Source organism: Anas platyrhynchos, chromosome 2, assembly GCF_047663525.1.
Source record: "Anas platyrhynchos isolate ZD024472 breed Pekin duck chromosome 2, IASCAAS_PekinDuck_T2T, whole genome shotgun sequence".
NCBI lineage: Eukaryota > Metazoa > Chordata > Aves > Anseriformes > Anatidae > Anas > Anas platyrhynchos.
In genome coordinates this window covers 152,413,057-152,440,029 of record NC_092588.1, presented here as the reverse complement: position 1 = coordinate 152,440,029, position 26,973 = coordinate 152,413,057, and the positions used below count along the sequence as shown (strand labels likewise).

At 39.1% G+C, this 26,973-nt stretch overlaps 1 protein-coding gene across 2 annotated transcripts; it reads left to right on the top strand.

Annotated features, from left to right (window-relative positions):
* The first annotated feature begins 417 nt into the window (after positions 1–417).
* On the top strand, positions 418–26,681 carry ACTR3B (actin related protein 3B). Of its 2 annotated transcripts, none has more exons than XM_027450425.3 (12): positions 418–640; positions 8,105–8,160; positions 9,966–10,090; positions 11,067–11,177; positions 12,537–12,632; positions 12,788–12,895; positions 14,255–14,398; positions 14,988–15,161; positions 17,855–17,947; positions 24,484–24,609; positions 25,054–25,137; positions 25,733–26,681. In XM_027450425.3, exons 1-12 carry the CDS (start codon positions 597–599, stop codon positions 25,865–25,867), a joined length of 1,296 nt encoding a protein of 431 aa, XP_027306226.1. In that variant the 5' UTR covers positions 418–596; the 3' UTR covers positions 25,868–26,681. The 2 variants fall into 2 exon arrangements, with proteins under 2 accessions (XP_027306226.1, XP_027306227.1); XM_027450426.3 differs by having other exon boundaries at positions 419–640; positions 25,729–26,681.
* The last annotated feature ends 292 nt before the right edge of the window (positions 26,682–26,973 follow it).

The following is a 26,973-nucleotide window of genomic DNA, read 5'->3' as shown; positions in this document are numbered from 1 at the left end:
GGCGAGTCTTGCTTGGAAGGGCAGCAGCATCTGCGATGCTTGCTGAGGGGTGGCGAACCCTTTCTTTCCCTTCCTTCCTTCCCCAGCTTTGTGGCCATGTCTGAAAGAAGCTTTTTCATCTCATCAACTCAGTCAGCGCGCACTTGCTGAGGTGACGGGGCACCCCTCGGAAAGCTGGGAGATAAGCACAGCACCCCTCAAAAATCACCATGCCAAGCCCTGACAGAAAATTAGAGCATTACAGCCCTGCTGACATGCATAGCCCATGACAAGCCCCTGTAGACCTCTCTGGAGCCCGTAACAACGCCACGAAGCTCTGGGACGGACCCCAGGGGGGCATGAGGCTGCCCCTCCGCCCTCCCCTAAAATGGCCGCCCGCGAGCGGCGGAGGCGGGCGGGGGCCGCGCCGTGTGGTGGCGGCGGGCGGCGCATGCGGCCCGGGGGCGGCGCTGCCGGGCGGCTGCATGGTGCCGGCCGCCGCTCCGCCGCCCATGCAGTGAGGCCGAGCCGGGCCGGCCCGGGGGGAGCCGGCGGCGGCCCGGCTACTGGTGGTGGCGGTGGTAGTGGTGTAGGAACCGCGTTGCCGGCTCCCCAGCATGGCGAGCTACCTGCCCCCCTGCGTGATAGACGGAGGCACCGGGTGAGTGCGGGGAGCTGGGGGGGGATCGGTGCTGCCGGTCCCCGTGTGGGTTCGTTGAGGGGGGTTTTGTGCCGGGGGGAGGCTCGGCGGGGCGTCCTTTTTCCTCTCCGGGTCTGGCTTTTCTTTGTCACCAGCCGGGCTCGTGCTGTGTGTCCCGGTCCCCTCTATCCGCTGCGGGCCCCTCTGCTGCTGGGCAGGCCGCTGCTTCCCCCCGCCGGGTGCCCTCTTCATCCTCATCTTCCTCCTTTTCATCGTCCTCCTCTCCTTCCTCCTCCTCCTGCCCTTCCTCCCCTCTGGCAGCCGCAGCAGGGCAAGCCGTGTCACCCCAGGGATGCTCCGTCTCCCTGTGCTCGTTTCCCCTCATGGGTCCACTTTCCACTCACGTTCACTGACTTTAAACCATCATAGGGCTAAAATGCTAAAAACGCAGGTGGTGTTTTGAGTGGCTGCATGCTGAGAGAAGCCCTGTGCTTGTCTTGCTTGTGAGTTGCACGCCAGAGGTGACCGTGGGCCAGGTGAGGTGTTCTTGCTGTGCTGTGGCATCTCCCTTGCACACAGCGGCCGGACCACGGTGGCCTTGCTGGGTTGTATCTGATCGTGCCTCAAGGAGTGCACATCTTCTAGAGCTTTTTGGGGTATTGCCTTCAGCCAGCAGAGAGAGGAAAGCCACCTGTATTACATTAGTGGTGTCCTTTGGTGTTAGGTTATCCCTTCTTAGCCCTCGTCAAGTCAACGTGAGATGTACTCTACGTTTAGCCAAGCCATGAGTTTTGTAATCCCCAGTGCTCCAAGGACTCAAATCTAAATTGCAGAAGCTGTGCTGAGGAGACATTTCTCTTCTCAGAGGAACAGGTCTTACCTACCTGTCTGTGGCTAGCGAAGACCAGTCATCATCGAGTTGGTTGTGCCTTGGGAGTGGGAGGTGTCGGAGGGAGTAGTAATGAAGGAGATACTGGATATGTAATGTGCTCTTGCTAATCTCTTTCCTTTGGCCCAACAGTTATGGAGAGCTTTCGGGAGGAGAGGAGACACCGGTCCATGAGTAACTGTTCAGCCAATAACTTCACCTGTCAGGCTGTGCCTAAGGGTCACTGATTGCCTTAATTTATTACGATAATAGACCTTCCTTCTGCAGGGAACTTGCTGCACTATTTTCATTTATGTAATGCTTGGAATTTACTTTTAAGATTTCCAAAACTGAGCCATCATATTAAGAGGAGACAAAAAAAGAGAGAACCAGAGGAAGCACATTACATTGACGTGGTGTCACCTTTTACCTTCCAGAAAAGGGTTTTGTATTTTGAAGTATGTCTTCATTAAACTGTGACAAAATTTTAAGAAGTCTCTTGTCTCTGTTCATACCTTTATATTACAAGAAATCAGTTCAGGCTTCTCAGTGGAGAATACTGGAGTGCATAGCCGAAAAGAAAACTTTGGGAGTAGAACAGAGAATGGGTTTCATCTTGCATCTGATTCTGCATGTGCATTAGCAACTTCTTGGTAGTTCCCCAGGTTCAATCTATTTATTTGCTGAAGATGTTTTAAGTATCTGTTCTGCGCAGAACTGTTGGTGTTACAGGAGTATTGATTCACAGTTTTGAAGAGATTTCCTGGAAAGCGAGGGGAACTCTAGGTGAATCCTTTACAGAAGCTACAATATAAACTACAGAATCCAGAAAAGGCACAAAATATGCCTGTGTCTTTCCGGAGACCTCTTTTGGTCTAAGTTTGTGAAGTGATTCCTTGCACTAGCAGTAGATACTGCTGACCAACAGTTATACAAAATAAATAAGGACAGAAAATAGCTTACTGCATGCTTGCAGAAAAATAATAATTGAAGTGGAGTTTCTGAAATCTATTTAGTGCTTGCATGGCAAAAATTGTTGGTTGTGTGTGTGCTTGTATATCAGTTTGTTCAGAAAGGGTTCAAATATCCCCCAAGTGGACTTCTAACTTCCATGCCTCCAAATGGTCTTAATTCATGAGACAACGTGGTGTCACTTCTGATGGGACTTCTGCTTGGCTTTGCTGCACAGCACCAAAGTGTTGAAGACCTTTTAGCAATGAGGTTACTAAATCTGAAATAAATATTCTTCCATCACAAGGAGAAATATTCAGAACAAAAGCAGCCAGAAGTAGCTTGAGTCACTGATAACAGTCTCTGGAATTTTCCTCTGTGTGGGTTGAAAACCTTCTTATTGTTAGAATGAATCTACTTTGGGCTACAAGCTTCAAACAATTCATTCAAATTATTCATGAAAAGGCTTTCAGATGAAACATTTGGAAGAGCATAGCGGAAATGAAAAGGTATATGCAGACGAGCTGTGGAACGTTACATATATAAAAAACACTTTTCTACTTCTGTGTCTGGTACTGAATGAGGTGCTTTGTCTGGAGTCTAATCCCTGTTCTTTTCATGTAAGTGGATTTAAGAAGTTTGTGAAAAGACTCTTTCTGTTGTTGTTTTGTGCACAAGAAGCCCGGGTGAGTTTACTGTTTTTAGCAGCCACAGGCCTCAGTCCTGCACAGCACTGGAGTTACTCAAAAAAGCAGCAATGGGTGCATAGGAAATACAGGGTTTTGGCGAGAAACTTATTGTCATAGCAACAGGTTAACATTCCTCTATTAGAGAGATGACTTTTTCTTTATGAATGAAAGGCGAACCATTTATGACAAATGTTTGCAGAGCGCAGTAACAATTTATTGGATATGATTGCTCTTTTCCAGTAGTATTTACAAATGACTTGTCCAATTTTGATGCCCTACATCTTCATTTTCTTTGCGGGAGGTTTTTCTGGCGGTCAGGTTACGTGTTGCTATCAGTCTTTTTGTGGCGAAGGGCATGCTATTTTTAGTTGGTTAAGGGCTCCCAGGCCTGTCTGATGTTGCTGTTTTAAGTAGCTTTAAACTTCATGACTGGTTTTAACAACTGGCATTTAGTGGTGGGCCATCCGCGTGCTGGTAGGTGGGTGTGCAAAACAGAGGTGGCTCAAAATACTTCTCGTCATTGTGTGTATTTGCAGACACTGAGGAATACTTCTATTTTGGGTTTATTTTACTCGAGTCACTTCATTTTTATTTTAGGAAGGAAAACTTACTTTGGCAGTGCATTACCGATCAACTTAGAGGTAACTGCTTGATTTCTGGGTTGAGTGAGCTGAAGTTGTCTAAAAATTGGTGATATAAGTGTTATATATATGTATATTTTAATTTTATTTTGTGTGTGTGTTGTTGCTGACCTATTAGAGATAACATCTTCCAATGTTGCAGCTACTTTTTTCACCCCCCCCTTATTATATACTTCTGGTGTGAAATGGGTTGCTCTATGCAAGTATCACCTCTGCCCTTTCCACGTGAGACTTGCGAACAGCCATTTTCCTAATTGCTGTTCTGGGTCTAAGGAGCATGGGTTAATTAGCTGTTGTTTCTAATCACGGGTTTCAGTCCTGTAAAGGTCTGAACCACAGGCCCCAGTCCTGCTCGGCTCTCTCAAAGCTTATTACTGTAGTGGCTGGTGGTGCTTCTTGGCAAATTGTGCAGACATAATAGATTGGGGTTTGATATTTCCTACTTTGCATTCCTTCTTTCTTTGTTCTCCTTCCTTTGTCGTGTCCTTTTTCATTTCAAAAGCACTTTTCCGCATTTTGATGAAGACCTTGTATTGCAAGTTTCTCAGGCATGTTTGTAACAATGATAATACAATTTGACAGTTTGCTTATGGCAGGATGTTGTGACTGGTGTCCTGGAAGTAAAAACTGCTAAGTATTAGCATCATCTGAAGTTTTCCCATTACGGAGGTTACTTTTTTGTTTCTTTACAGGACTTCCTTTAGCTCTTTTGATATTCTTCATCATTTTCTCTCTCTCTTCAGAGCTTGTTTATGGATGTAACACACCACTTTTTGGTCCCAACCTTTAAAGCAGTAGAAATAAAGGAAATTTGAAAATGTTTACGGTCTTGCTCTTCTGCATAGCTGTCCAGAAAAACATTGTCTTCTGTTTTGAGGTGGATAAGGCAACTGCCTGAGTTCGTGGTCTCGTGTGCCTAAATCACGTTGTTCTTATGTTTTAGTAAGAAATTTCCCAAATATATCCCTTTTTAAAGTGGCTGAGGGGTCCATATCTCTTTCACTGGTTTGGTCTGTTTGTACATCTTTGCAGTCATCTTCTTGTACATTTCATTTTTCTTTGGATTTCTTTTAGCGTTTCAAAAAGACCTCAGAAGAGACAGGGTTTAGACTTACCATTCCTCATGCCAAAGCTAGGCAAACTGATTTGTGTATTAGCTGACCACCTGGAAAAAATAGTACTTACTAAAACTCATTTCTTTTTTAATTTTTAGAAACTGTTTCAATAATTTTCAGGTGACTGTTTTTAAAGTATTTCCTTCACATCTCCTTTCATAATGTAGCTTTCATCTATTGGATCACATTTCTCCTAATTGTTAATGAAGTCTCCAATATGCTGCGTTTTGTAGAGTTTCCAGTAGGTTCCTATCTCACTAGCGATAAATCTGCTACTTTTAATGAAATTAAATTGACATACGCGTTCCCTAAAGCTGTCTGTATAATTTACAGATCATGAGTTGTTGCATTACCATTAGTCTGCTAGGCTGTTGCCCAGGAGAAAGCAAACCATGTTTCAGATGCTTAAATATTCATTGGAGAAGGGACTGGAGAGCAGGTAACCTCCCCAACTGTTTAAGTCCAGAGCCTTTCAGGTCGATGAATATTCAAGTGTTTCGAATAAAAGGGAACAAGGTCCGTAGGAGGTCCTGAAAGTGGGTCACCCAACGCTTTAATGGACTCCTGGGTTCTGCTCTGGGAGGTGGGACGTGCTCAGGTCCTGCTGGGCAGGAGAAAAGTCTGGGGCCACGTCTGCGATGCTCTGAGCGAGTGGGCTGGGTAAGATCGGGGAGCATCGTTTGCATCATTTTTCTTCCTCAGTGGCTTTGAGAGTACTTTGAGTTTCCCTTTCATGTGGTTTTGTCAAAACACCTGAAATATGCCACAGACACTGGAAAGTCTCTGTGTCTTGTTTGGTCCTAAATAGGTTATTTTTCGGTTTTGAACACAATTTTTTTTTTTCCACTGAAACTGAAAACACAGTTATTTATATAGCTCTGATATTATTCCTTCATGGATTAATGGCATACAAAAGAAACCTTTCTGGATGATCTCTTCTGCGAGGTACCTTCTTCCAAGGGAACTCTTTCTACTGATACTGGAAAATATCAGGGAGATTTTTCTAGAGCAGAGAAAATTCAGCTAGTGACAAAATACTGAGCTATGGCCTGTTGGTAACTGCTGAAGTAATCCTAGTGGGATCTGATCCCTGTTTGGGTTATAAGGTATTGTTTTTAGAGGCTGCTGCCCCAGATTGGCTCTTTGAGGGTGTCTTTTTAATACTGTGATTGACTCGGTGAGTTTGGCAAGTGTTTGGGAAGGGGAAAGATGGCAACCTGAACTCACCTTTGGGTCACTGTTTAGCTTAAGACAAAAGTTTTGGTTGTATTGCAGGAATTTTTTCATTTTAATTTGCACGCACACACACAAATTGTATTAAAAAGCTTATATATACATATTTATAAGCTTATACATATGTGTATATATGTATATATTGACTTGTTTTGTGTCAGTGGGGCTTGGAGGGCTGAGGTATGACTGATATTTTCATGATTTCACGAGGCTTCTGCGTGATTGCCGTTTCTGAGGCTTAGACATAGGCCTTCTGAATCCAAAAATGGTTTTCTTGGATGGCAGTATGGGCATGCAAGCCAAACCCCTTTCAGAGAGACAAATGAAGAGTAAGTATCCTGTAATGCATCTTAAATCCCAGTGTAACGCCTGCTTTGTTGTTGGGTACATTGCAACAATATTCCCAAGGTGGGCTTCCTTCTAAAATGTGCAGAAACTAAGCAGTAATTATCATAAGAAGAATTCTTGCTAGTAATGGCCTTTTTTACAAATCAGTCTGATTTAATGCCCTGATTATATCTTTTGAGAGCCATGGAAAGTATGCATAAACATTCTGGATTATACAGGCATATGCTTTCAGTCTAATGATGATTAAAAATACAACAAACCCTTGCCCCCAAAACGCAGCCCTTGTCTTTTTAGCCTTGGGGGAAATGGCTTTTTTTTTAAAGATTACTTGAAGTCTATTGAAGCTACAGCTTTGAAGAGATGTTGAAAATATAATATTTAAATTCCAAGGTCATTGCTAATTCAGTTTTGATTTAATTTCTTTATCTAAGCCAACTGACTCTTAATGAGTGTTTTTATGCCGAATACTCCATGAAGAGAACTTACTTTATAATCTGTTTAATGAAAAAACAACCCTCGGTTTTAGCAATGTAGTTTGCAAATATTGAGAGCAGGCTGCAGATGAAGATCCTAAATTCACTTTAGGACCTAGGCTGTGATTTTGTGGTTGGTCTTGTTTAAGAATTTTGTGGCTTTAGGTTTTCAGGGCAAAACTGGCTGTGAGTAATGCTCATTTCCCTCGCATCTTGCTGCTGTTGTACTTTGTAGATGTCTAATGACAATATTGGAGGAAAAGTTCAGTCTCTGGAATAATTTGTGTTTTTCTGAAACTGCTTCTGAATGTATTTGTTTATTTTAGGGATTAGAGCTATTTTCCATAGTCTGGGATGCTAATTATTTCTAGTTGCTAGAAGCCTGAGCCAGTTTGTAGCCAGTAACATCATGCAGAGATCTTAGGTTTTGTGTCAAAATTCCTTTTTTTTTTTTTCCTTCCCAAGTTACTTGCTTCTTTTTTTTTTCCCTCTTGATACTTTAGTTGATAAATATATACTGTATGTATATTGAGACAGACAGACAATGCTTCATACCATCTGCTGTGTTTCATGAATCCTGCTTGCTTCTGGGTAGTATATATAGATTGCCATACCATACCTGTGGCAGAGTGAGTGGTTTGTGCAAGGCATGAGGAGAAGTTGTATTGGGTTGGAAACTGAAGTTCTGAACTGTGGATTGTACTTAAGCCACACTTTTCCCACTGCCCTTTGTTTGACGATATTAAATATGCCGTGTCTCACGAATACTTCACTTATATTAGCTTTCTGAAGCTAATCTTCCTTTCTGAAGCTCCATCTTCCTTTAATCACAGCGTGACCTGCCCAAATTTTGTCGTAGCTGGTGAATGGGATGGAGAAAGTAAGAGCTGAGCGTTCAGAATTCACGGTTCTGAAAATCCACTTCCAAAATCTCTGGAAAAGCTGAAAGTGTCTGAAAAATAGCACCTAGAATATTTACCACTTCTGAATTTCCTTCTCAGCAGGTTTACACTTGAAAGCATAACCTAGAAAATATAGACGTGTTATGTGCATGTTTGGCCTTCACTCTGAGAAGTGTTGTGAATTTTTGTTTGAAAGCTTTATTTATTTATTTAAAAGAGCGTGCATCTAATACATGTAATGACCTTTTGATCATTCTTTTCCCAGGTACACCAAACTTGGCTATGCAGGGAATACAGAACCTCAGTTCATTATTCCATCATGTGAGTAGTGTTTTATTTTTGTCCCTCCAACACTCAGTGCACACTGCTTATTACTAAGCACTTTGGTGAGTAAATGGCTTGCTTTCCAATTCCCAGCCTGGCCTTCATAGTCTCTTGTCCATCTGGGAAGTGATATTCACCGTGTTAGCATCGTTGGCTGGAGTGTAGCTAAACAGAACTTGTTTGCAGTTAGCTATGACTGTTGCTCATTAAATCAGCTCTTAGTTGCTATGACAAACATGAAGAGACCTCCAGTCCTATTTCCTTTTAATCTCCATTCTTTTTCTGCCAGGACTCTTGAGTAGGCAGAATGCAACTCACCTCCTGTCTACCTGACACCATGGTTACTGCCTGGATAATCTGGGGAAGGCTTCCCATCAAATTAAGTACTGAAGTGCAGGTGGCGTCTGCCTTATTTACGTTTGTCTGGGGCTTCAGACAGTTCAATAGTCAAAAAAAGACTAGATAATGGTCATTTTTAGTGGGTAAATATAAACCAAATGTTGTTACCCATTTGTTTTATTGAGCAGAATTACTATTGTAATTTGTTTTCTATGTTAAAATTGTTTAAATTAAAATGTTACGCATTTTCAGTGTTCTTGATTTTAATTGTAGTCTTAAAAGTTCCTCTCAAATGTTATATATTTGTATAGATTGTAGCACTGACTACGTATTTAGTTCCCTAATGGCACTTACTGTCTCACAGTTAATCTCCAGTTACACTAAACACTGTCTTTACTTTTTGTGGACTTCATCAGTTAACTCCTTACTAAAGCATCTAGCCTGCCTTTCGAATACTCACAGTAGAAGGTATAAAGATTTTAAAAGAAAAAAAAAGAAAAGGATAACCGGGGGGTCAAAGAGTCTTCTATCTAGACTACTGGTTATAGTCTATCTATATTAAGTATTGTTTTAAAAAATCTAACGTAAGAATTTCTAATGTAATTTTTTTGTAAAAATGTAAATGTCTTATATTAAAGGTGTGGGATACCAAGTGTTTCCCATGTATTTGTTTTAAATACTGTTACGTAAAACTGAGATAATGTGTGGAGGCTTGAACGAGTTTCTGAAAGAATTGTTTGCTTGTCAATATTGGTCCTGGTACTGTTTGGTGTGTTTGAGGATGATGCCTGTCTACTGTGCATTTTCTACTCTGTGTGATTAAATAAGTAGTGTTTTACTTCATTCCATTTTTATTTATAGCTTGCCCCAGATTTTTTTTTGCTGTCTCATCTTCGTGCCTATAGCAGCCATCTAATAATTTTAGTGATAGTTGCAGGCTGATAATGGGACACATGAGAGTCTCCAAAGATTTCTTTGTAGCACTGCAAATTGATTTCTCCCCTCCCTGCTTCCTTGTTCTCACTGATGGGGATAATGAGTCCACTGCTTATTTCTGAAGTACATAGTTTTTCTTCTCCTGTGCTCTTTTTCTTAATTCTCAGAGTTGAAACTCAGAAAATCACATCACTTGCAGACTTAAAGGGTATCTCTTGGTGGAGTGCTGCACCTGTGCAAGTTTAGTGACTGCTGTAGGCTGTAACAAAATGAATTTTTAGAGATTTTTTCTGAGTTATCGTTTACTTTAATGAGAGGGAGGTGACCAAAATCCTACCTGAGAGAGCGATGAGGATGAATTTTGCTATATTGGTTTATCAATAGATAAAATTTCAGCTTTCTGGCAACTATACTTTCTATATTCCAACTTTTACTCCTGGGAAAGAATCCTTAGTTAAAAAAATGCATATCAATTTTATTTTTAGCTCTTTTAATTTTGCCTCAATTTGTTTGGATTTTATTTTAAGGTATTGCAATCCGAGAATCAGCCAAAGTAGGTGACCAGGCTCAGAGGAGGGTAATGAAAGGTGTTGATGATCTGGACTTTTTCATAGGAGATGAAGCCATAGATAAACCTACCTATGCTACAAAGGTAAGAAAATCTCTTTTTTTTTTTTTTTTAAAGCTTCTCAAATTTGCACATTATTACTGCGTATTGTTCTAGACCTTTTAGATAGCTATTTAAAAAAACACATTGGCTTTCTTGTGAAATATTTTGTGGCATTTTAACAACTGCATGCTTTTGGTTTGTTGGCCTTAAATGTGTGTTTACTGGTGCTGCCCTGTGTGATTGGTGCTTGATGACTTTTGTAAATATCCACCGCACAGTGCAGTTGTTCAGTTTTCAAAATGATTTGCTATTAAAATAGTCATAAACACTGAATATTTAAATTCTTGCTAAGAGTGTATCCTTTTAATGTGGTGTATGAATTGGGGAACGTGTTGGATACTTTTGCTTCAGGGAATGTCACAACTGCTTTGTGGAAGGCTGTCTTCAGTGTGGCTTCTGTGTGAATCATATTTTCCATATCCTACTAGAGGACTCATTGTACTTACAAGATGTTAACAGCTTATGAATTATGTGGAAAAAATCATATTTTATACATCCTACTCTATTACTTAAATGTCATCTGTGTTCTTACCATTGAACAAAATGTAAACATATCAGATTGTATGTTGAAAAATATATTGCCTATATGGTCTTTATTTCTTTTTATAGATTGGCAGACATATTGAATATGAGTATGATTTTCAACTTTCTAAGTGATAAAATTGATACAAAAAGAAATTGAAATACAGTGCTGCTACAAAACAATAGTGGATTAAACACAGTCTGGCTTGAAGTCCTGCAACATAAAATTGCAATTGGAATTACCTGAGGGTACAAGATAATTCAGAGTTAACTACTTCAAGTTAAAGTGAAAATAGAGGATTTGATAATGTGATCATGAGATAAGATGTTTTAATTCTTGCAGAAGATGTAAGGATTTGTGGGCTTCCAGCATTGCTATTTTTGGTTTTGTTTATTCTCATATGGTCTAGAAGGTTGACGTGTTTTCTTGCTTCAGTGGCCTATACGACATGGAATTGTTGAAGACTGGGACCTCATGGAGAGATTCATGGAGCAGGTCATTTTTAAATACCTACGAGCTGAGCCTGAAGATCATTATTTTTTAATGGTGAGTTATTGAGACTGGGGAAGGAAAATGTTTTTGGAAGGAAAACAACATTTTTCCAAGAATATTTTTCTAAGAGGAAAACTTAAATAATATTCCAAGCACAAGCTTCCGGTATTCCAATTCCAAGCTCTGTTAGAGGATTTTTCTCTGTATGTCTTACATTTCTTCATCACCTGGAAAAAAATATCTGTGAAAGTGCATCAGAACCAAATTCTGTTCAGTTTGTGATTTAGGCTACTGAAGGTTGGATTTTGTTTTTGAAAGGCTTTAATTGCTTTATTTAAACTGAATTCTATTTGAAATTATTGGCTGACTTTACAATGTAGTAGAGAATATTCTTGCTTAGTAGAGCACCATATGTTAGTGGTAAAGCACAAATGCATGAAAATTTCTCTTACAGATCAAATTAGGATACTAGATTTTAACAAGTAGTTTGCAATAGGCTTTTTAAAAATTATTCTTTATATTCATTTGCCCTTATGCCTGGTTTGTCTCCAGATTTTTCATTTAAAGGAGCCCTTTGCTGGTTCTAGTTTTGACATAACTGAATCATGGAATCATCTATGTTGGAAAAGGCTTTCAATATCACCAAGTCCAACCTTCAGCCTGGCCTACAGAGTTTAATCACTAAACCATGTCCTTTAGTACCATGTCCACATGTCTCCTAAATACCTCCAGGGGTGGGGACTCCACTGCTTCCCTGGGTATCTTACACTGGAATTTTTGAACAAAAATCCCACCTCCTGCTAACTCTATGGTCTAACTCTCACTGCCTGGCTAAAACTGAGTGTAGGCCGCATGTAGCCATCCCATATCCCCAGCATGTCTTATTTTGTAGCACCAAGCATGTGTGGCAGTGTCTCAGCCCACAGCTACTCAGTGCACTGAACATGGGAGATCTGGGACATGAGGAATCTTCAAAGATTGTCTGCTCCTAGCACATATGATTAAACCTTTCCCCTCTGTTTAAGCATTGAGTGCTGTGTTTTTTCCTGTGAGTAGTCCTTCTGAAATCAGCTGTGCTACTCTAACACATTACTATCTTTGTGAACATTTGGGCGTTGAAATCATGCCACTCTATCTAGCCTCAGTGAGACAGTATGGTACAAAACAGCATTTCTTGTAACGTGATTGTTACTTCCCTTTGGAAACTTAATTTAAGTCATCTGTTGTGGAAATAACCTCCTTGATACTCTCCCCAGATTGTATGAAATTTTTAGTTTTGGAGCTTGTTTGAGACTTTTGAGTTCATTAAGAATCTAAAAAGTTTATTAGCATACTGAGCTAGTCATTACATTAACTGTTAGGACACCAACAGGAACTTTTTCAATCTTTTTCTTTTTTTTTTTTTTCCTCCAGACAGAACCTCCATTGAATACACCTGAAAACAGAGAGTATCTTGCAGAAATTATGTTTGAATCATTTAACATACCAGGACTTTACATTGCTGTTCAGGTGAACAAAGTGAATATATCCTTCTAAAGTACAGTATAGCTGCAGTATGTATAGTCTTCCATATGCACATGTCTATAATGCTTGAAACAATACTTTCTGAGATAATAAATGAGCACATTCTGCCTGCTTCTAAGTGTGTTCTGTTTCTCATTTAGGCAGTGTTGGCCTTAGCTGCCTCTTGGACATCACGACAAGTTGGAGAACGTACTTTGACTGGAATCGTCATTGACAGTGGTGACGGAGTGACCCATGTGATTCCTGTGGTATGTAGCAGGGTGCATTGTGAAAATATCGGTGGTTTGGACAAATTCACAGTTTGGCAGTTATTATTTTAATCTATAGAAAATAAAGTAAACTTTGTTTTAAAAATTTTAGAGGCGCTTGGTTGTTTGGTATTTTTTTTTCTCCCTTATGGAGGTTTTGCAAAATTTTTCTTATATTATGTGGCTTTATTTATTATTTATGGGATTATTTTAGCTGTCCAGGCTACATGAAGACCACAGTAAGGAATCATTAGGCCATATTTTGGAGAATATTTCTGTGTAACTCCTTGTCTTGTGTTATTGTGATGCCTCAGTTCTGTTCAGTATTAACGCATATCAGTGGGTCAGATCTCCTGCATGCCTAGCATGCTTCTTGTGAGACATCCAAACTTTTTTTTTGGTGACCTGCACTTTGTGTTGTACAGCTGGTGTCTGCTTTTCATTTTTTTTTTCCTCTTTTGGAAGTTAGTGAACTCTGCTTGTATGGAAGCAACTGCAAGCTTGCACAAATGCATGTTCATATATATATGTGGTTGATTTCAGATGGCTTAATTTTGTTAGGATGTTAAAAATACCCAGTTATCTGTGCATTACTAACATCTGTTTTATTGATGACAGTGTATTTCTGAAGCATATAGTATGCTTGAATGATCAATTATTTTAGAAATGAAAATTTGAGTCCTGTTAATTTCTTGCATTTTGGTATTAACTTGGTTATATCAGTATTGTCTTCAACTGGGAAATATTAGGAAAAAAACAACACACAATTAAACACATGAAGTTCTGAAGAAATGTATGTGAAAGGCAAGATAAGAAATAGTGTTGGCTCAGCAATACCAGCCAGTACATCCTGGGAAAAAAATCAACACAGATTTCTTGTTTTCATTGTACTAATAGTTAGATATTTCTTCATTTGATTTTTTTTCTGATCATTTTAATAAATTTATACTTTTTCCCATTTGTTCTTCACTCTGACACAGAACATGAGCAGTCTATTCGTATTACTTTATCTTTTCAGATTATACCTGAAAAAAAATACCTGATCAGACTTTGGGTTGTAATGTGTAATGTGTACAAGCTGTTTTTTGTCTACCACTTGTGTGTTTCATTGTCTATTATCTCATCAGTATCTGTTTATATGTTGTAATCAAGGATATTTAAAAAATAAACACCTTGCAGGGGGTTGCTTGTACATTCTTATGGTCATTTTACAGTTTCAATATTTTTGATTTAAAAATCAAAATAACGTAGTATAGAAATGAGTGATAGTTTTGCTGTTAATTGTTGGTATTCCGCGCTGTATGAGTATGCCTAAACATATTTTTTTGTTGTTGTTTTTCTCCCTCTCCTCCCACATAGGCAGAAGGCTATGTAATTGGAAGTTGCATCAAACATATTCCTATTGCAGGTAGAGATATCACTTACTTTATTCAGCAGCTCCTAAGGGAGAGGGAAGTAGGAATTCCTCCTGAACAATCTCTGGAGACAGCAAAAGCCATAAAGGTACACCCTTTATCTCTTAATAAATATATAAATAAAATTCCTTGAACTAATTTTTTGGCTTTAACAAGTTGCCGGTGGCTCACTTAAAAATGCAAATACAGGCACTGTGCTGTAATTATGCAAGCTTCTGCTGGTTTGTCCAATCAAGTGCAGGGGAAGGAGAAGAAGGAAATCTTCATGCTAGACTCTTTGGTAGAGTTGAGTATGTTCTGCAGATTAAATTAGCATTTTAAGTTCGAAATTTGTTTAAAATTTGCTTTTTAATTTAATAAATATGCCAGTAGGCTGATTGTATGGGTCTGATCTTGCCATGAAAGCTTGCCATTGAATTTCCCTGTTGTCGCACACCTAGTGCTTGTGGCATTTTCATTTTGAGACAGACTAATCTGATGAGTTGGTGTGGAATTTTATTCAATATATGTTGTCTTGGGTGGTTGAGGCTTCAGTATTCATTTGGGTACAAACATCTGTTGAACAGCCCCATCTGTAAGAGTGATTACATATTTTTGTTCTTCTGTTTGTGATACATTGTAATTCAATAATGGAATAATTATTTTGTCAAATTTTAATGCATGGTATCTCTCAACAGGAGAAATACTGTTACATTTGTCCTGACATAGTAAAAGAATTTTCTAAATACGATGGAGATCCACGAAAATGGATCAAGCAGTATACTGGCATCAACGCAATCAACAAAAACAAGTTTGTTATAGATGTTGGTTATGAAAGGTTCCTTGGACCTGAAATTTTTTTTCATCCTGAGGTAAGTGTATCATTCTGAGGTAAGAACAGTTACTAGTAGTATTAAGTTGCAGGCACTTTATTGTGTAAATAAAGTGGAGGGGGGGGAGGGAATTACAGTGATTTTTGATGCGAGTGCGCCATCACGTGGAAGTGAGGAATCAGTAAGTTTTCTAACTCAAACCTTTTACAGTCTCAGGTAGCATAAGCACAGAAAAACATGAGAACATTGGGTAATTATTTTCTTGTGTCATCCCATGTTACATTTAAAGCCTCATATTTTCTTTCTTTAAAGGCAATCTAAAATTGAGAAGAAAGTACTTGCACTTGCAGATTTTATATGGTGCTTTCCTTCTTTCTTTAAGCACAGGTTTAAACTAGTATGCTTTTATGCTGTGTATTTGGTTATGTTGCCAGTCCTTTTGGGCACTGCTCTGCATGGTAGCATTCCACTAATACTATTTTAAGTCTTGGACACTGACTTTTTTATACTTTCTATTGACATTGAGTCAATTTATAAAGCATATATGCTAAATTTCTCCATTGTCCACTGAAGTCCACTGAAATCTCTTGGTGTGGAAATAAGCAGTTTTGGGAAACATTTACAGTACCTAGTCTGGTTTTTGGTACTTCAGTCAGAGTGAACTTCAGGATGTTGTGATATCCTGGGAAAAGATAGAATCAAGTTTTAATATGTTACAGCATGGCAGAGTGTGTCTTCTCTATTAAGCTTCTTGCAGGCAGCTGTAGTCAAGTCTATATTAACACTAAAGTTTCTTCTTGTCTACCCTCTTCCTATTGGAAAGGCATTTGAAAATCTCATTCTCTCACCTTTTGTCTGAATTCCAGCCTAAATCTGTTTTGCGGTCAATTTATAGGCATCTAATCTTATGTCATCACTAAACCTCGAGGCTAAATAGTTTCTCCTCCCTGCTGTTTACCCATGTAATTCTTACAGAATCCTATCTCACACGTTGTTTTAATAGTTTCTCTTTCCATAGTCCCACAAAGACTGTTAGGAGTAGGATAAAGGACTAATTTCCATTTTCTTCATTTCTTGATAGTTTCTTGGCTTGGTATTGGGAAAACAAACAAACAAACAAACTGAACTGACTTTCTAGACAAGAAAAACGCAGTAGATGATGTGTACTGTATCCAAAAAGAATTTCTCACTAGACTTCATTAATTCCTCACTTCAGAGGGTAGCACGTTAGCTAGGTAAAGCTGCCTTTTGTAAAGCCATCTTGTCATCTTATCCTATTTTCAGTTTATCTCTGTCTTAAAAGATTTCAGAAAAAGTTTTGTAATTCTCCTGAAGTTAGGCTTTGGGGTTTATAGCAATTCAGATAATTTCACTGCTTTTAAAATAAGTACTTAGGTATTTTACTTGTCACTCCCTAGCCATATGGTATTCGCTATGAGATGTAATTTCACGTATCAGTTCTCCGGTCCTCTTTCTGGGAGCATGTTATGCTCTGCTTTGGATATCATAACTCTAATTTATACGTGTCCCTTCTGCCCCGCTCTTTTATCAGTATACTTACTGGAGAGGTTGGGAGAAGATTTCTGGCTGTAGTTCATTCAGTTGAGAACTCTCCATAAGAAGCAACACCATTTCTTTCATTATTCTCTTTTAATTTGTATCTTAATGTTTTAACTTCTTGCATGATTAATTCTTACAGTGGAAATTAGCTTGACTTCTTGGGGATTTTTCACATCATTCTTATGGCTCTTGATCTCCAAGCCAATTTCATTTGCTAATTTCTCTTTCAGTTCAGTGTATACTTTGTGTTTTGGCTTTTTGTTATTCATCCCATTAGATAGTTCATCTCGTTTAGGATATAAATCACAAATAGTGTTTGCACCTTTGGGAGAGTCTTAAAATTATATAATAATATATTCTAAAATAATATGTTATGTATTTCTCAGTAATTTACTTAATTACTCAAAAATTTATCTCTGAAAGGGCAAACCCTAGGCTACAAGTTTTTTTTTTTTTTTTTTTAAAAGCATGTGTTAAATTTTAAATGGAAAGTGGTCAGTAGTCCGAGATTATTTACTAGCATTAGTAACTCTGACTTTCTAGAATTTATAAATGCAGAAATTTTATTAGCACTGTACTGGTATTTGTATAATGATGGGGCTTCCACCCAGAACCTAGAGTATTTATGTCTGTTTGATTATTGGAGACACTTCTGTGCTTGGGTAGGAAAAAACAAAAAGAAAACAGACCCTACCTCTCCCCCAACAAAAAAGCCTCAGATTTTTTTGTGGGAATTTAATGTGCATGTCTTAGTAGGGTTGAAATCTTTTACATGGAACATTCTAATTTGTGCACTGATGTATTTGATTTCTATTAAAAGGAAAGACATGACTTCACTGCACAGTAACAGCCTATTTAATATTGTAGGAGAGCTCAGACTCATATCATATGCAGTAGTAGGCTTCTAGTGCATAGATTTTGAACAGTGAATTTATGACCAAGGAAGAGAATCTGAATTTCTCTACAAGGGAAGTAAGAATTCCTTTTTCGGTGTAGAAGTGGGTTTGATATAACGTAGAATACTTGGTGAACAGGAGTAATATTGGCTTTTATTTCCCCTATCTCCCTTAAAAGTGCTATTGCAAAATCTCTCTACAGTCTCACTTCTGCCTTTTTTGTTCCTTCGTTCTTCTTGGAAGGAAAAATACAATGTCTGTTCTGTTTGATTCTAGTTTGCTAATCCTGATTTTATGGAATCCATTTCGGATGTAGTCGATGAAGTTATACAGAACTGTCCCATTGATGTCCGGCGTCCATTATATAAGGTATGATCTTTCTGTTATAAGATTAACTCAATTAATTTGATAACTAAAGATCAACATTATCATCATGAAGCATTTATATATGGTATGCATAGCTACAATTTCCACTAGTATGACAAATGTGAACTTTGAGTAGAAATAAAGATAAACAGCATGCCACTTCTGAATAAGGAGTACTTGGAATTTGCTGCTTTTATTTTTGAGAGAAAGATTACCTATAGCAGTGGCTTGATACACAGGTAAGTTTTGTCCCCAAGGAGCTCTATTTGTGTCTGACACTTGCAGTATAAATTCTTGTGCATGAAAGCTTTTGGGTTTTGCCCATTTTAAGGGTTACCTCATGGTCTTCCCTTCGCATAGTTTTATATATAGGTTTTTTCATAATCTTAACATGTGTATGTTCACTGCCTGCAGTTTTAGCCGGGTGTTGAACCCATTGTTAAAGTACATGAAGACAAATTCTTTTAGGAGACAATGATTAAGCCTGCTTAAACTTGTCTAGGGGTGTAGTCCAGAGAGTTCTTTCAGTCATTGATTCCTTAAGAAATCAACATGAAGGTACTGACAGGCATAGCCTGTGGCAAGCTCTCTTGCTGTATTGGCAGCAGACCATATGCTTCCTAGTTGCTTTTTGCTCATGCAGCAGCAGTGCTTTTTTGGAAATAACAGCCTAAAGTGAGAGTGTGGAGAGGTTTGCTTGCTCAAGTAGAAGGCAATAGTTTTTGTCTCCTGTTAGAATAAGCGTTACCCCATCTAGAATAAGACATTGATTCAGAGCAAATCTGGAGCAGGTTAAAAGACGAAATTCAGCTACTTACCAAACTCAAATGGAAAGTGACTTTTTTAGCACTTCATTACCTTTGGGCTTAGGCATGCTGCAGAAAGTTTTAGGAAATGCTTAATGCCTGGCTGTCTTTTGGGTCTGCGCTTTTTTCCTGCAAGAGCAAAGTTTCCACAGAGAAACTTCTTTCGTTGCTTGGGTAGAGATTAGTAGTGACTTCTGGAAAGTGGTATTCGACAGTTGAGGTAGGTTACTCTTTCTGTACTGTAATCATCGGGCAAATATTAACTGACAAGCCAAGAGAAAATTGGGATTTTTTTTTTTTTTGCCCCTTTCTGTTTTTCATTATACTTGAGTAATTGAAACAATGTTACACAACTGTCTATTGAATGTAAATCAATGTCCTAGTTGCTTAAATGAGATTGTAAGTATTAGTAAGGTCATTGCAAAGAGAAGAGTGTCTCTGTTCTTTTAAAATTGTGTAGGTGCAGAAATTCACTCACTTCATTTGTGTGGTTTGTCAATTCCAGTTGCCCACAGTGCTGCTTGGTGGCCAGCCAAGGCCCTGTGCTGTGGTGCTGGGTTTCCACTGAATATATTTGTATGCTTCATCAGTGTTCATGCAGAAATTATCTGCAAGTACCTTCTCACAAATTACATGTGGCATGTAGCCTTTGGAGAATTATTTGCAACCCATCTTTTGATGTCCTACGGTGTTTCTATCAGGTTCTATTGCCAGGATCCCTGTTTCCTGGTCTTATCAACATCTCTCTTATAAGGCCAGCTATCTAACCTTATGTCGAGGTTTGGAGCAGCAGGACTTTTACAAGGTTGTTGTTTGGCCAATGCCTGTAGCTGTTCAATAAATAACACATGGAAGCGTTCTTTCACACGTTGTGCAAATGAAGCACATTCATTCTTTTAAATTGTATAATGGTTACTAGCAATGCACTTTTTAATTTCTGTGATTACACCATCTTAATGTGTTTGCTTGGAAGCATTGTTTTGTATTCAAAGAATCATAGAATGGTTTGGGTTGGAGGGGACCTTAAAGATCATCTAATCCTTCCCCCCTGGCCATGGGCAGGGTCACCTTTCACCCACTCAGAGCCCCATCCAACCTGGCCGTAGGCACTGCCAGGGATGGGGCATCCACAACTTCTTTGGGCTACTTGTGCCACTGTCTCACCTCCCACATTGTAAAGAAAACTTCCACTTTTATTTTGTACTCTATTTCATCTTCCTTTTTCCTCATCCAGAGTCTCTCCCCAGATACTTACAAGAGTTTTGATAGTAACGTGATGAGAACAGTTATTGATAGGTCTGTGCCTTCTGCAAGTGTGATGCAAGTGTAAGGTCATTGGTCATCCCCGTGATTGATTTCTTTCAACTCCTCTCCATTTTTTGCTGTGGTTTTGGCACAAACATATGGATGAAAGACTTTAAGATAAAAATGATGTCTGACAGAGCATTCACCTGGTTTCAGAAATATCTCTGAAAGGTTCTAGCCAAGTAAGTTTAAATATTCAGGATTCAATTCAGGGTGGATCGAGTTCTGATATCCTTGGCCTCAGACTTTCTAAGCTTGCTTTTCAAATAGGAAGCGAGGCGTGAGGAGGGGGGTGTAGCATGTTGGAGAATGTGGGCTTTAATTATGGATAGATCATCCAGGTTTTCAGTGGAAATGGAGGTGGGACAGAACTCAAAGGATGCTAATTCTTTTCCCTAGAGATGATTTTCAGTTGGGTGTACAGCTAACGTGGGAAACTGTGAGTGAATTTGAGCTTGCTGCTGCAGTTGAGATGTGGCATAGGCTTGTTAGCGTTCTTTCAGAAGGTTAAACTGTTGAATACCCAACTTGTAATGACCCATTGTCAAAACCTGGCGAGATCCAGAGTTAGGGAGGCTAATCAGGGGTAAATATCTCTCTCATTTCACCTTTAGCTTAAGTTACTTTGCTCTACTTTGTGTGAGAGCAGCTTCCCATACGCTGCTCGGTGTGTAGATGGCGCTGTCAGACCGCTCTGTGGTGTGTGAGCTGAAACCCTGGCTGGGTTGGTTCCCAGCTTGTTCGCTGTATCAACCCTGTCCTTCTTACCTTTCCCCTCTGAAATTGTAGGTGTCTTCGAGTAGAAGACTAGGTAGGGTCAAAAATGAGGTTTGCTGTTAATCACTAATGCAAAGGGGGGGAGTCATTGTGGGGGAGTTCAGGCCGGAGGCAGCGCCAGGCCTTTAGATCTGCGTCGTGTTGGCGCTGATGATAAGTCATGGGGGAAGGAAGGGTGTGCCTACTGCTGAAAATGGAAGCCCCAAGTGATTAACACTGTCAGTGTAGCACAGTAGCGCTGAGAAGAAACCCTTTATACGCTTATCCCCTCTGTTATTAGCTCTATAACATTTCTTGTGCTAGCTGGCCTGACAGGAGCTGAATTGCGGTTGCTTTTGTCTGAGTGCAGATGTGTTTCTGCAGAACAGCAGGGACCATACTCAAACTGTTAAATGGACACTGAAAATCGTGATTTTTAAAGAAACATATATATATTTCTAAAGAAACATGTATTTTTGCTTCATGATTAAAATAAAACTAATTCCAGAAATAGTGTTTCTTACAATGCATTTACTTCATTGTGGAGGTAATGTTTCTTGCTCAAGATGTAGAGTACTTCTTCTTACACCTTACGTACAGTCTTGGCAAATATTGCCCTGTTTTAACTAAATTAACAAGTGTGTAACTTAATTGATTCACTTGCTTGTGGAACACTTGCCTTCAGATTGTGAATCTTCCTATTTTTACCCATAATTTTTATTAACAATCATATGTTTCTCTAATGATGTGTCTCTGGTGGTGTGATTGTGTCATATAAAACAACTTTCAGCTATTACTTAGAAGGGGGGGGAGCTCTGGACATGTTGCTGAAGTTCTTATTTACCAGGAAAACAGTAGTTGCTTATCAGCTGGGTGCTGCAAAGTCTGAAGTGTCCAGCTGAGAGTGTCCTTACACTGCGTTGCATCTTTACACTGCACCAGGCAGAAACCACTTCTGTACCCCGTGTTTGGTAGCATGGAGCTCTGTGAAAACTTTGAGATGTTTCACCCCCAAGTTTCCTCCCATAAAAGGGCTGCTTTTATTACTTGTGCTTACCTTATTCAAGTGCATGGAAGGTCTTCCACCTTCTCTTCTAAGGAAATATATTCTTTTCTTCTAAGAGTGTATATTCTTTCAAATCAATGTAACTTACAGCAAGTTAGCTATAAAAGTCAGCTGGAGCTTTTTTCCATCAGATGGTAAGATCGTCAGTGTCAGCTGTGAAACCTGTGCTTTGCACAGAACTGTTAAACCAGCTGAAGTGTGTTTAAGCACAGTAAGATCAGAAGAAATCTCATTTAAACAAATCAGCTGTAAACAGATACTTGAATCCTAACTCTTGATGTCTTTTTCTGGGAGGCTAGAGAATACCGAAGCAGGCTGGAAATCCAAATAACATGTTTAGCATCCTTCATTGTTACTGTGTTTTTCATTCCAGTAGATATGGGCATCTTTGTATTATGCTCAGTTATTCTAGAGAAGGTATTTGCTGGTGTTTTTTCTTTTTTTCTCCGTACAGTCTTTTGCTACCTTCCCTGTGTCCTTTGTAAATGGTGGTGTTTGCTCAGGGGGTGGGGAACGTGTGTGAATTCTTCTTCCATTGTGAGGACTACCTGTCTTCTACCCTCCTTTCAGAAGATTGACCTGCTTGGTGAAGCCCGTATGTGAGCAGTCTTCTGCTAAAGCAGTAGGAGAGATTTGGCCGAGTGCTGACCAGAAGTGCAGGGAACAGGGGAACTGTAGCTGTGCATAATCATGTTATGATGGCAGTTAGCGTCACCTTGTATCACACATGCTGCTTGGCCTGGCTTTTCCAGATATGTGGTAATGAGGTGACTCACCTTTTCAGCCAGTACACCCTCTTCTCTTTCTCCTTGACATGCAGAAATACTTAAATAGCTATAATCTGAGGGAGCTGTGACCTTTTAGCTTCTTGCCCTGGAATGATAAAAGATCCTTCCAGTGTTACCACTATCTCTGTAGCTGCATAAGTCGGTCTCAGATGTATTCACACAATTATTCTCAGGTACATTCTGAAATCCATTTGTAGTGGTAGCATTGTCTACTTTATGCAGTATACTCAAAGTTTAATTTGCTTTGAACAGAATTATTGCTTTCACTCTCTTTGCCAACTTCATTATCTCCAGGTAATATTTTCTGATGGCATCTTTTTAATTGCTATTTCATCACTCAAGTTAGTTGTGTTTTTTTTTTTTTTCCTGTCTCATTAGAAATTTTCTCATATAGAGTGCATGACCATTTTGATGCAGGGGAGGAGATGTTCTTGAATATGGGGGAAAAAGGGGGATCTACCTCCTGCTTAACTTTCTGACCAACTGTAGTTTCTGGCTCCAGTTTTTATATCTATGGCTCCTTTGTCCTCCTCTTATGAAAAATCTTTCAGTAATGTTATGGGGAAGCGTGCTTTTCTTTTAAGTATCTCTACTCCTGCTTTGTTATATGGTCTTTTATATTGTAGATCATCTGAAACCATGAAGAAACGAGTTTTCCTTACTGTAATGGATTTTATGATGTGCACAGGTTTTATTTTTTTTTTCATAAATAAGCAAACAGCTTTATTCTCACTTAATAAGGATAATCTTGTTTGTGACTTGTAATCTGTTGCTTAAAATCCAAGCAGTTACTTCTGCAGCCTGCAAGTGAATGCTTATTATGCACGTCTTCAACTCTTTAGATCTGTATGCAGGTTTCCTGGCCATATTTTTTCATTACGTGCACAGTTTTGGTCTACAGTGTCAAAAACTATTACCAAGAGGTAACACTTTGCTCGGCGTGTAATGAACTCTTGATGTAAGTCTAGTTCCTTGTCAACGCGTGTCTCAGGCATAGAAGTGATTTTAGTAAGCACTTATTGGCATTTGGTTTGTGGTAGCAGCAGTATGCAAGGGCACACATGCTTTTTTTATCACGTAGAGTTCATTTTTTGATCATGAACTGAATTCTCGCTGCCACCAGTGTTACGTTATAGTGTTCCTGTTTTGAGTCCCCTCATTGTTGAGATGACTTCTGCATTAGTCTACAGCCATGCAGCATTATCATCGGAATTAAGGATGTGACATTCTGGAGCCTGTCTTCAGAATCCAAGCACAAATCCAGCTATGAGGCTGTCAGCTCTGCTCTGAAAATAAAGTAATACCAGAAAAAGGGAAGCCACGGTATTTTTCTCAGCATTGCAGTCCTCTTTGGAGGCCCAATACATTTTTTGAAGAATCCTTGGACTTGCTGGATACCATGTTTAGGAATTTAACTCTTTTTTTTTTTTTTTTTCTTTTTTCTTTTTTTTTTTTAAAAAAAAGTACTAGATAACTTTACATATTGTGGAAAGACACTAACGGTAATATAGTCAGGCTAGAGCCTTATTTGACATCAGGGGTAAAACTGCTTACTGTGAACATCTCTGAAACTTCTTTGTGCTGCTCTGCACGTATAGAGTACTAGCTAACTATTTTAATGGACTCTTTAGTGATAGCACATTCTACACAAAACTCTTCTTTAAAGAAAAAAGAAGAGAATGTAGGGGGTCGTGGGCCTACTATGGATAAAAAAGAGCAATGCTTAAGGTGTTCTTTGTTGCATGTCAGCTTCCTAATACCTTTTGGGAAACTTGCTTGAAGATGGATTTAAAGAGTGTGTCTTTATTTTCTGCACAGAATGTGGTCCTCTCAGGAGGATCCACGATGTTCAGGGACTTTGGACGACGACTGCAAAGGGATTTGAAAAGAGTAGTGGATGCAAGATTGCGACTTAGTGAGGAACTCAGCGGTGGTCGGATAAAAGTAAGTAGGGATTTCAAATGCTTTGATTATGAGCGTAATAGAAGAAATGAAGTTCAGAATTTTCAACTCACCAAGTGAAAACAGTGCTATAAGATGAATTGTGTGTATGTATGTATTATTAAATCTGTTGGTAGCCTTGCAACGTATGACATGTCTTTACAGAAACCATGAAGTGACTGTGAGCAGTCTGTAAGGGCATTTCTGGTAGTATCTTTCTAGGAGATAAGTGATCTTAGCAGTAGGCAAGAGGGGTTTAACTGTTGTGTCCTTCAGTGTTCTAATCAGGAAGAGTTATTTGACTTTGTCTCCCAGGGGGTATAGTACATAGAGTAATAAGTGTGAGATAGCGATGTTAGGGGATGGGTGAAGATCTCTGGTTATTTTCAGTTTATAAGGGTCTTGCCAGGAAATGCAAACTGACTAAATGTGAATTGTTTCTCTTAGCCCAAACCAGTTGAAGTTCAAGTGATAACACATCACATGCAGCGTTATGCAGTTTGGTTTGGTGGTTCCATGCTGGCTTCAACAGTAAGTCTTCAAGAAAAACTGCTAAATTTTTTATTGCATGTTTTCTCCTGGCTATATTTGATCTGAGTACTAACTTTTAAACCTTCTAATGGTGACAGCATGAATTATGTCACAATCTGGAATCCTCATGCAACTTTCATCACAGCAAAATTTGTACAGGTCAAGTGGGAGCTTTGCTTGAGTAAGGGTATTATGATATGGCATAATTCTGAAATAATTTTTATATGGTAGCTGTAATATAGTCCATTTATTCTTGAAGATATCACTTGAGAATAGCCAAGACTTCAGCAGTATAGGATCCAAAGCAGTGTTCCTAAAACTGAGAGAGAATCAAATGGAGGAAAATGGAAACAATTCCTGTCTCCAAAGTGGGATTTCTTATTGCTGTATTTAAAAGCAGTCTTTTGGTTCAGACAAACTTTTCTTGATTGCCTTCACATTTGAAAATTTCTAATTTTATTCTGTTGTGAAGGTGTAATATCAGATCATAAAGCTGCAATCTACAAACATTTTAAATCATTATTTATTTGTCTGTTTTTCTATTTTATGCATTCTTATGTTTTTGAGAGGATTTGTTTTATATTTTCATAGCCAGAGTTCTTCCAAGTATGTCACACCAAGAAAGACTATGAAGAATATGGCCCTAGTATTTGTCGTCATAATCCTGTTTTTGGAGTCATGTCATAATGCTCGTACAATGGAAACAAGATCTCTGATTTCTTGCTCGTGAAGAAACTTGTGTAGAGCAGAGGAAGGCAGCAGGTACTGTAAATACTGAAACAAGATGTGGTTATCTCTCGGAAGCATTTGGATCACCACTGTGCACTACAGCACAGCTCACAGCCCCAAGTCATTTCAGTGAAAGCCATTTCTCTGCAGACTACTTCAAAGCCTATCCTTCTTTCTTCCTAAACGTGAGGTAATTGAAAGTAGGTAACTCTCTGTTTAGGAGGTCGTGCAAATACTACTGAAATGGAATCTAGAAGAATAAGGCAGTGTTTTACTGCTTGTGGAAAGATTTAAACCTTTCCACTTGCCCTGATTCTGCAATCAAATCTTTAGCAACGGAGCACTAAAAACCACATTGCCTTCAGGGGAGTTGGAATGGTTGCAGGTACCTACCCAAACAGATTAGATTGCAGGATTGGGACTGTACTTTGTAAATGTAGTTTTTTCATATCATTTTGTATTTTATTATATTGGTAGGGTGAACTGATGACTAGTTCTAAGCACGAACTGCTGTCAATGTCATGGAGTGATGTTATGCATTTCTGGGTGTGAGGCATGTACTGGAGTTGTGCTGGTATGTTTTATTTTTGGGGAGAAAAAAAAAAGCCATGTATGCTAAAAACCGATTTGTTCTTGTTTGAATGACACAAACTAAGTGATTCACAGTATTGTATGAAGTTTATTATAGCCACTGTTATTTTGTTTTGAATTTTCTGAAACTGTTTTATAGAAGATGATGTTTTGTTTTGATGTTGGTGAGTGGTGGATGACACGCGGGCCTTGCACCAGTGAAATAAAAGCTGTTAACATCTTTATGAATGTCTGTGGTAGTCCTGATTTACATACTCCTGTCTTATCTCCCAAGGTTAGCTTTTCATTTATATGTCATTGATATCTAAAACTCCAGTTGAAACGAGATCTCTGGTCAAGACTCCTGTTCAGGGCAATGCTTGCTTCAAAGTTAGGTGTGGTTGCTCCAGACCGGTGAATCTTCAAGGATCTTTGAATGGGGATTTTTCAGGACCTTCAGACAGCTTGTTCCAAGGCTGAACTACCCTATATTGGTACGTGTTCTTGTGTTAAAAGAACAAACACTATGTGCCCATG

Excerpts from the sequence above, each read along its gene's own strand:
- ACTR3B (XM_027450425.3), top strand. The coding sequence starts at position 597 with ATGGCGAGCTACCTGCCCCCCTGCGTGATAGACGGAGGCACCGG. Across the intron at positions 11,178-12,536 it reads AAGATCATTATTTTTTAATG|ACAGAACCTCCATTGAATAC; the intron begins GTGAGTTATTGA and ends TTTTTCCTCCAG. Across the intron at positions 14,399-14,987 it reads AGACAGCAAAAGCCATAAAG|GAGAAATACTGTTACATTTG; the intron begins GTACACCCTTTA and ends ATCTCTCAACAG.